The sequence below is a fragment of the Acanthochromis polyacanthus genome, chromosome 21 (genome assembly GCF_021347895.1).
Source record: "Acanthochromis polyacanthus isolate Apoly-LR-REF ecotype Palm Island chromosome 21, KAUST_Apoly_ChrSc, whole genome shotgun sequence".
NCBI classification, from domain to species: domain Eukaryota; kingdom Metazoa; phylum Chordata; class Actinopteri; family Pomacentridae; genus Acanthochromis; species Acanthochromis polyacanthus.
In genome coordinates, this window is record NC_067133.1 from 19,705,167 (window position 1) to 19,714,881 (window position 9,715).

The following is a 9,715-nucleotide window of genomic DNA, read 5'->3' on the forward strand; positions in this document are numbered from 1 at the left end:
CATCTACATATTTCACCAGGTGGGAATTGGGCTGTGTGGATCTGTAGTCATCCATGTACAGAAGAGCAGTGGAGAGAACCAGTAGAGGTGTAGGTGTGTTGAAGATCAGAGAGGGTCTTATTTAAGAAAGAGATTACAACAGTTTTCCTGGTAGTGTGTGTATATATATATATATATATATATATATATATATATATATATACACACACACAGTGGGTACAGAAAGTATTCAGACCCCTTGAAATTTTTCACTCTGTGTCATTGCAACCATTTGCCAAAATCAAAAAAAATTCATTTTATTTCTCATTAATGTACACTCAGCACCCCATCTTGACAGAAGAAAACAGAAATGTAGAATTTTTTGCAAATTTATTAAAAAAGAAAAACTGAAATATCACATGGTCAGAAGTATTCAGACCCTTTGCAGCAACATTCATATTTAACTCACATGCTGTCCATTTCTTCTGATCCTCCTCGAGATGGTTCTGCTTCTTTATTGGAGTCCAGCTGTGTTTAATTAAACTGATTGGACTTGATTAGGAAAGGCACACACCTGTCTATATGAGACCTTACAGCTCACAGTGCATGTCAGAGCAAATAAGAATCATGAGGTCGAAGGAACTGCCCAAGGAGCTCAGAGACACAATTGTGGCAAGGCACAGATCTGGCCAAAGTTACAAAAGAATTTCTGCAGCACTCAAGGTTCCTAAGAGCACAGTGGCCTCCATAATCCTCAAATGGAAGAAGTTTGGGACGACCACAACTCTTCCTAGACCTGGCCGTCCAACCAAACTGAGCAATGATGGGAGAAGAGCCTTGGTGAGAGAGGTAAAGAAGAACCCAAAGATCACTGTGGCTGAGCTCCAGAGATGCAGTCAGGAGATAGAAGAAAGTTCCACAAAGTCAACTATCACTGCAGCCGTCCACCGGTCGGGGCTTTATGGCAGAGTGGCCCGATGGAAGCCTCTCCTCAGTGCAAGACACATGAAAGCCCTCATAGAGTTTGTAAAAAAACACATGAAGGACTCCCAGACTATGAGAAATAAGATTCTCTGGTCTGATGAGACCAAGACTGAACTTCTTGGTGTTAATTCTAAGCGGTATGTGTGGAGAAAACCAGGCACTGCTCATCACCTGCCCAGTACAATCCCTACTGTGAAACATGGTGGGAGCATCATGTTGTGGGGGTGTTTTTCAGCTGCAGGGACAGGACAACTGGTTGCAATTGAAGGAAGGATGAATGCGGCCAAGTACAGAGATATCCTGGAGGAAAACCTCTTCCAGAGTGCTCATGACCTCAGACTGGACCGAAGGTTCACCTTTCAACAGGACAATGACCCTAAGCACACAGCTAAAATAACAAAGGAGTGGCTTCAGAACAACTCTGACTGTTCTTGACTGGCCCAGCCAGAGCCCTGACCTAAACCCAATTGAGTATCTCTGGAGAGACCTCAAAATGGCTGTCCACCAACGTTCACCATCCAACCTGACAGAACTGGAGAGGATCTGCAAGGACGAATGGCAGAGGATCCCTAAATCCAGGTGTGAAAAACTTGTCATTCCCAAGAAGACTCATGGCTGTACTAGCTGAAAAGGGTGCTTCTACTCAATACTGAGCACAGGGTCTGAATACTTATGACCATGTGATATTTCAGTTTTTCTTTTTAAATAAATTTGCAAAAATTTCTACATTTCAGTTTTTTTTCTGTCAAGATGGGGTGCTGAGTGTACATTAATGAGAAATAAAATGAACTTTTTTGATTTTGGCAAATGGCTGCAATGACAGAGTGAAAAATTTCAAGGTGTCTGAATACTTTACGTACCCACTGTATATAAAAACATCAAGAGCAGCCAAAAACCACCTAAAATGTATGAAAATTTTCTTGTCAGCTGAGGGGAAAAGCATTCCTTTCTTGTATGACTCCGAAGTGTCTTGGTTATGACAATAATAAAGATGTAATTCAGTCAAATTTGCTAATAGTTTTCTTGTTTCCTAGTCAATGTAATTATTAAGAAGCATTTCTGTCTCTGTTACACCAGATCACTTTTAAATATTTCCTTACAACAGCTTCTTCAGCAGTAGACTGAGACATCCATCCTGCATGAAGTAGCGCCATCTGCTGTAAGGCTGTATAACATCAGCATTACTGGCTGATGTTAACATAAACTGGACTTTTATCATTATCTCAAACCATCATAGAACAGCAATATTTGCAATGCTGCATCTTGTACTTTCACATTTATTGTACAAGCCACTTTTTATTGCTGTTGCCTTGTACATATTACTTTCATATGTTTAGTGCTGCTGTAAAAATATTGCTACTGTAACAATGTAGATTTTCCAGGGCGTTACCTTGTAATTAGAGAAAAAACACTGGAGATAAACTTACATTTTAGGAGGTATCCAACTACATACCTAGTTGGACAAAAAATTTGGTTTAAAAATGAAACCAGTCTACAGGCATGTCTTTAAAATAACTGAACTAGCTATGCATGCATACTTGGGGTCATAGGGTTTGCTGCAAATCTGAATTTGTTTACTGTATATGGTGTTTATGCAGACTTTTGAAATAGCTTTCTTCTCTTCTAGAGCAGCAAATTATTTCTTGTCACGTTAACCTAAAATCAATTATATATTTTTAAGTTCTCACTAAATCTTAATGTAAATCATGCAACCACCTTCTTGCAGCGACATCATGACCTCTCGTGGCTAGAAACAACAAAGAAAGATGCATTTAGATAAAATATTCTTCCTTAAGAGACTAAATATCAAATTAAATAGACCCGATACATATCACTATCAAGTTTTAAAGTTTGTTCACCCAAAAAACGTTCCTAAAAATCAACCACAAGATCAATAAGAACACAAAAGAGAAGGGGGGAATATTGATATTTCAACTTTAATCACATAATTAACAATTCTATGAGCAACATAAGGACTGAGCTCTGCCATCCTCTGAACTAGATACAGTATCTGGTGTTAAGTGGTAATCTGTATCGACGTGGTAACCATGTTCCTACAGCAAAAGCTTTCCTTCTGTGAAAAGTTTAACACACACACAGAATGACCAACTGACGTATTTGGCACCCAGGCCAGTATTTCCGTAGCTTGTTTTCGACACAAGCATCAGACAGACAAATAAGGAGACAAACGGATGAGCAAACAGCGGGGCAGTCATGTGTGCAGGCTGTGGTGCCCGGAAAGTTCAGTCTGAGTTGTACCGTCGCACCTGATGCTGTTAGGAGACAGTATTAATGTCAGAAGGCATTTCTTAGTTTCCTTTTCGCTTAGGATCCTCCTCTTGTTGTGTAAAAAAAACAGAAATAATAGAATGAAGGACGAAGTGCATGAGCAGCTGGACATGTGGGCCCATAGATCTACTCCAACACCACGGTGCCGCCTGCTGCCTCCAGGGCTGCTTTAAGTTTCTCTGCCTCTTCTTTGGATACATTGGCCCGGATTTCCTGTGGAAGAGACTCCACTAGCTTCTTAGCCTGGTTCAGAAAGGACAGAGGTAAAAAAAAAAAATAGATTAGATGTTACCAAATCTGTGTCCTCTATCAGGAGATGGACTGAGACTAACTGCAACACTGATAAAGAAGCGGATCTAAAAAATCCTTTAAACGGAACTATTGTTACTTAGGTAAATACGATCCAGCTCAATTTTTTTCTTATAAACTATGAGACTCTGAACACAGCGAGTGAGCTACCAACACGATCTTAAACTCTTCAAGAAACTACTAAATCTGCTAAAAGCTCCTAAAGTACAGTGCTGCTGAACTATTTAGGAACACAAAAAATAACAGTGACACCATGTTTTAGTACACAGTTTCATACCATCAGTATGCAATGCCGCAATCAGAGCAGATTTAAGTCTAAAAACCATTTAAAATGTATATTTATATTTAAGCAGTATTTTGAAGGTGACACATGACCAGCATTATGCTACCAGTGTGAAAACCTGCATTTGAAATTCAGTATTTCTACTGTGCTGTGTCTCGGTCAAGTGTCACTGTTCAGACATTCCTGTATTAATGGCTTAAGAATGATTCTCATGTTTCAACCTATAAAACAACAGACTATATGACATTAAACACTGTGTGGGAGACCACAAAAGTAAAGCTGTTATAAAGCCTAGAGCTGGGTGGTAGAGTTGAAAAATCTATCATGATTAAATTTAACAACCTTACTTTGAATTTAACCACTTTATCAAGGCCCACAGGTAATATTTTCAATGTTAACTTAAGAATGCAGTCAGGGACGATTCCACCTTCATAACCCTTAGATACGCTAATAATAAAACACTAATGAAACTCCTGAACCTTGCGCCACGTCAAACCTGTCAGCCCACAAGAAAAATGTGGCTGAGGTGAAGGTTGTGGGGGACACAGGGTTGTCTAGTTAGGAGTATGAAACCCAAGCTAAGGAGGCGTTCTTTGACCAAGAAGCCTGCTTCACAATAGTAACTGTCGGTTTACACTGGCCACAGCCTTCATCAGAGAAGGTCTGCCAGCCGCACTTTCCCTTTATATTATGAAGGATATGATGAGCTACCAATGAGCCAGGGAGGGAGCATGTTTGGGGCTCATGTAACCAAAATGTACACTAATGTTCAAAAGTTTGGGGTCACCCAGGCAATTCAATGTTTTCCATGAAAACTCACACTTTTATTCATATGCTAAAATAATTGTACAAGGGTTTTCTAATCATCAATTAGCCTTTCAACATGATTATCTAACACAATGTAGCATTAGAACACAGGAGTGACGGTTGCTGGAAATGTTCCTCTGTACCTCTATGTAGATATTCCATTAAAAATCAGCTGTTTCCAGCTGCAATAGCCATTTACCACATTAACAATGTCTAGACTGTATTTCTGATTAATTTAACCCTTTACGCTTCAGTGCGTAGTAAGTGTACCGCCGGCGGTACACTTACTAATTTGCATAGGAATTTCAAGAATGTCCGACGGCTGCAAACACGATTATACAAACACTATACGCCGATGGAAAGCTTAGATTCTCATGAATCCGCCGGTATAAACCACTTTCAGATGTGATTACCACAGCGGGTGAGAAAAACACATTTGTCCGACAAAAACAAATATTCATCCATCCGTTCTCTATACACGGCTTCAACGTACACAGCGCGACTCACATTTCCGGGTTCATTATTACACACAGAAAAAAAGATTCCACAAAAAACGGCCATAATCCAACCTTTTACATCCAGATGACACAAGCCAGTAAACTATTTTATCCAAAACATGTCCTGAAGTCGGTATAAAATCCCTGAATCGGTCATTTTCAAGGAAATGCACCTCGCGATGCGCGTCCAATATTCCCTGTATTTTTCGTCATTTTTTTTATTTAAAAATAGAATATTAGCGATTTTTTTGTACTGAAAACAGCTGGAATTGACTGAAGCTTAAAGGGTTAATGCTATCTTCCATGAAAAAAAAATCATTTTCTTTCAAAAATAAAAACATTTCTAAGTGACCTCAAACTTTTGAACTGTAGTGTATTTTTTCACTTCATGGCAGTTTGCATTAATGCATGTAAGCAAAATTACCAAACATCTTATCCAACTTTTTTTTTTAAATTGGTACTGATGAACTGTCTATTGCTAGTATACATCACTTGTCTCATCACCCACAAAGACAATGCATAATTTGGAATTTCTACAGAGATTTTAACTAGTTTAAGGGTCTGTACCAGCAGGGGTGCACGAAATATTAAAGGCGCTTCTTTTCTTGATGGATGACCACCACCAAATGTCGCCCTCACCTCCCACCTCATGAAGACCATGGAGAGGCTCCTCCTCCACTACCTCCGCTCAGTGGTGAGCTCCGACCTGGACCCGCTGCAGTTTGCCTACAGGCCCAACATGGGGGTAGAAGACGCTGTCATCTACCTGCTGCAGCGAGCGCTCACTCACCTGGAGAGCGCCGGCAGCGCTGTGAGAGTCATGTTCTTTGACTTCTCCAGCGCCTTCAACACCACCGCTGCTGCGGGGGAAGCTGGTGGACGCGGGAGTTGATGAACATCTCGCTGCCTGGACCACTGACTACCTCACTGACCGTCCACAGTACGTGCGGCTGCGCGGCTGTGAGTCAGAGGTGGTAGTCTGCAGCACGGGGGCGCCCCAGGGCACCGTCCTCTCGCCCTTCCTCTTCACCATCTACACCTCGGACTTCACCTACAACACGGACAGCTGCCATCTCCAGAAGTTCTCCGATGACTCCGCCACTGTGGGCCGTGTGTCCGAGGGGAACGAGCTGGAGTATCGGTCGGTCATCATGGACTTTGTGGACTGGTGTGAGCGCAACCACCTGTGCCTCAACACCAGTAAGACGAAGGAGATGGTGGTCGACTTCAGGAGAAGGACACTCCCACATCCACCAGTGAACATCCAGGGGCAGGACATTGAAACAGTGGACAGTTTCAAGTACCTGGGTGTTCACCTCAACAATAAACTGGACTGGTCCCACAACACTGATGCTCTGTACAAGAAGGGCCAGAGTCGCCTCCACCTTCTGAGGAGGCTGAGGTCTTTCGGAGTGTGCAGACCTCTACTAAGGACTTTTTATGACACTGTGGTAGCCTCTGCTTTCCTCTACGCTGTCGTCTGCTGGGCCCCGGGCAGCACAGAGCGGGACATGAAGAGACTGGACAAGCTAACCAAGAGGGCCAGCTCTGTCCTGGGCTGCCCACTGGACTCTGTGATGGATGTGGGTGAGAGGAGGATGTTGACCAAGCTCTCATCCATCATGGACAGCAGCTCCCACCCACTGCACCGGACTGTAGTGGAGCTGAGCAGCTCCTTTAGCACGAGACTCAGACACCCTCAGTGCAAGAAGGAGCGCCACCGCAGGTCCTTCATCCCCACTGCCATCAGACTATATAACACTACTGTGTAGTTATTATGTGCATTATTTATTATCTTGTTCTTGCACTTTCGTGATTTTTGCACTCCTCTATTTTTTGTTTCCAAGAGCCCTGTAACAGTAAATTTCTCCTTTGTGAGATCAATAAAGTCTATCTTATCTTATCTTATCTTAATCAGCAGATGTGCATGAAGCCAGCAGCCTATAATGTCATAAAAACTTTGACACTGCCGAAGGTCACAAGCTAGAAATGGCACAAATGATGAGACTTACCTGCACCAGATTCAAGCCTTGGATGCAGTTCTTCACTTCCTTTATAAGCTTTACTTTTTCAGCTGCCTTTAATTCTGTTAATTTAACTGTGAAGTGAGTCTTCTCCTTCTTAACCGGTGCCTCCTCCTCTTCTGCAGCCTAATTTTACAAGCAGCAAAAACACAAAACAGCAAATGTAATTTTGCAAAGAGTTCATGGTAGCCAACTTGCAACTCAAAAAGAAAGCTTTGATACAACTTTGATGGGTGTAAGGTAAGACATCTAATAAGATCCTTCTCTAGATTGTCTCAGGACTTCCTTTCAAAAACATCAGTGAATTCTTTTTTCTTTTTTTTTTACCTGAGCAGCAGGTGCGGCTGCTGACATCGCCCCCATTGGCATCATTCCAACATCCTGAATATTCAGAGTTTTCTGTGATCAAGACACCAAAATCAATAAAAAAAAATCACTCATTATGACAACACATGTTGATCACAAAAGTCTTTCTGATGAGGCATATGGTGGTTTAGATTGTGTATTTAAGACTTTTCCACAAACCTTGAGGAGCTCATTGAGGTCTGACACCTCTAACAAGGTGAGGCTGGCTATGTCATTAACAAGCTGTTGGATTTTGGGGGAATATTGTTTGGGTGCTCCGTCTAGTGGAGGGGTGGCGATGGCATCTGAATGGGTGGCTGGACTCGTTTTCAGAAGTCTAAGAGCACATACAGCCGGTGTCTGCCGCTGAAGCTGTTGCCTGAAAAATGAAAACAGTTAGGATAAATGACTGTACGTAGGCTGTAATCTTCAGATAGTGTTGGCATGGCCTGGATCCAGCTACAACTTTGGCATTAAAAAGTGTCTTTATTTACACATTATCAGTCAGATATTCCTCTGCTGCTTTGCTTTGACTTGATCTAGCACTTTATAAAAGAATATACATCTGGTATCTCACTTTGGTTCAGACTTCCAAACCTTGTCTAGCATTTCACACATAAAATAACTTTTAAACCGAGGTTGAATGATTTAGGTGATGGTGAATTGATGTAAGATCTATGCTAATAAACTGTACTTTAATTGTCACAGTGTCACAGATTTAAAACATGCAATGGACCACTACCACATGGGACACTATCAACAGCTGGTGGTCAAGGAGGATGGCAGGAACCGGTAGAACCACTGACAGCAGTTTGAACCCTGGCTCAGACATGCTACACAATGTATGTCCGTAATTTCAGCCTCTTCAATTTGCTAATCTGGACATTTGTTCTGTAGATTGCACACAAACTGTCACCTTAAGTCTTGCAAAAAGCAAATATTACAGGAAGGCCTGCAACAATAAAACTTAAACGAGGTGTTCTAACTGTCCAAATCACCTACTGACCAGTCGAGCCCAATGTTTTGTTGGACACCAGCTTGGGAAGCCACTGCTCTGAATGCTGTGGACAGGAATCAGCTAATATACTATCAGAGTGGCTTCGGCTGCATCTTCTTTGTTTTCTTGACATTTCACCTTGAGGACATATTAGCACCCAAAGGTTTGCTCAGTGTTCAAAAACGCACTGATAAATTAAGAGATGCAGCCTGAGATTATTTGTCCAGCAAATACAGGAACTCCCATTTCTATGAGCATGACCTCTACTGCCCGAAGAAAAGCTGCTTAATGACAGAAAACAGCTGCTGCACTTGGATTTTACACTCAAGCTATAGAAGAGGACAGTATGCGTTTAGTATGGTTAGCAAACGTGCAGAGAGTAAGGGGCTTAGGTTCATGGCCGTAAAGGGACGTTAACCGCCGGTTCCTTGGCGAGCTAAGATTAGCTAACTTACTAAACACGCAGCCGCTAAATGCACTCCTGACTGCAGATAAACTTCATATTCTGTGTTAACACGAGCTAAAGGGAGAACACCGTGTTCACCATCCTCAGTAACCGGCAGCAGTCATCGGCTCTCTGCCCTTGAAGAGGCAGACATTCATCCACAGATGAGGGGTGTCTCGGGTGTTATGTGACTCTCCGGTGGCCGTTACTTACCGGTGCGTGTTGGCTGCGGCCCGCAGCGCGGTCCGGAGGCAGCGTCTGGTGCAGTACATGCTAACGGTGACTGGAGCCGTTTGTCCCGGTATCCCTGTTTAAAAAAAATAAACACTTAGTCTATCACAGCCAGCTAGCTCTCCTTCCAGTCCTTCTGCCTCAAAAGCACATGGCGTCCCCTCTGCCCCTGACCTACCCACAATGCATTGCGTGAACTGTTAGAAAACCTACGGCGGCCCGGAGGGGACATTTACAGTAAATAGGAGGCTGTCGTACACATGGTCATACAGCTAAGCCTAAAAAAATAGTCAGATCCATGCCAACTTTTGATTTATGATAATTTTTATTCCACTGATCGGTTTCGTCTGGCTAGAAAACACCCAAACAAGTGAGAAAAGATGGTAAGACATTGTGTGATGATAGATTTGAACAATTTCTTTCTGTATGTTTATTATTTATTCACATTTCTACTAAAGTGACATGTCAAACTTATTCATGTTCCTTGAAAATGTTGCAAATTTCTGAAAAAATATGCCTACTATA

The 9,715-nt window shown here is 42.2% G+C and overlaps 1 protein-coding gene across 1 annotated transcript; it reads right to left on the reverse strand.

The window, feature by feature from the left end:
- Window positions 1-2,881: 2,881 nt before the first annotated feature.
- mrpl12 (mitochondrial ribosomal protein L12) lies at window positions 2,882-9,382 on the reverse strand. Its single transcript, XM_022215053.2, has 5 exons — window positions 9,173-9,382; window positions 7,698-7,896; window positions 7,500-7,571; window positions 7,161-7,298; window positions 2,882-3,495 (listed from the first exon to the last, which is right to left on the reverse strand). The coding sequence occupies exons 1-5, from the start codon at window positions 9,229-9,231 to the stop codon at window positions 3,379-3,381; spliced, it is 585 nt and encodes a 194-aa protein (XP_022070745.1). The 5' UTR covers window positions 9,232-9,382; the 3' UTR covers window positions 2,882-3,378.
- Window positions 9,383-9,715: the final 333 nt, after the last annotated feature.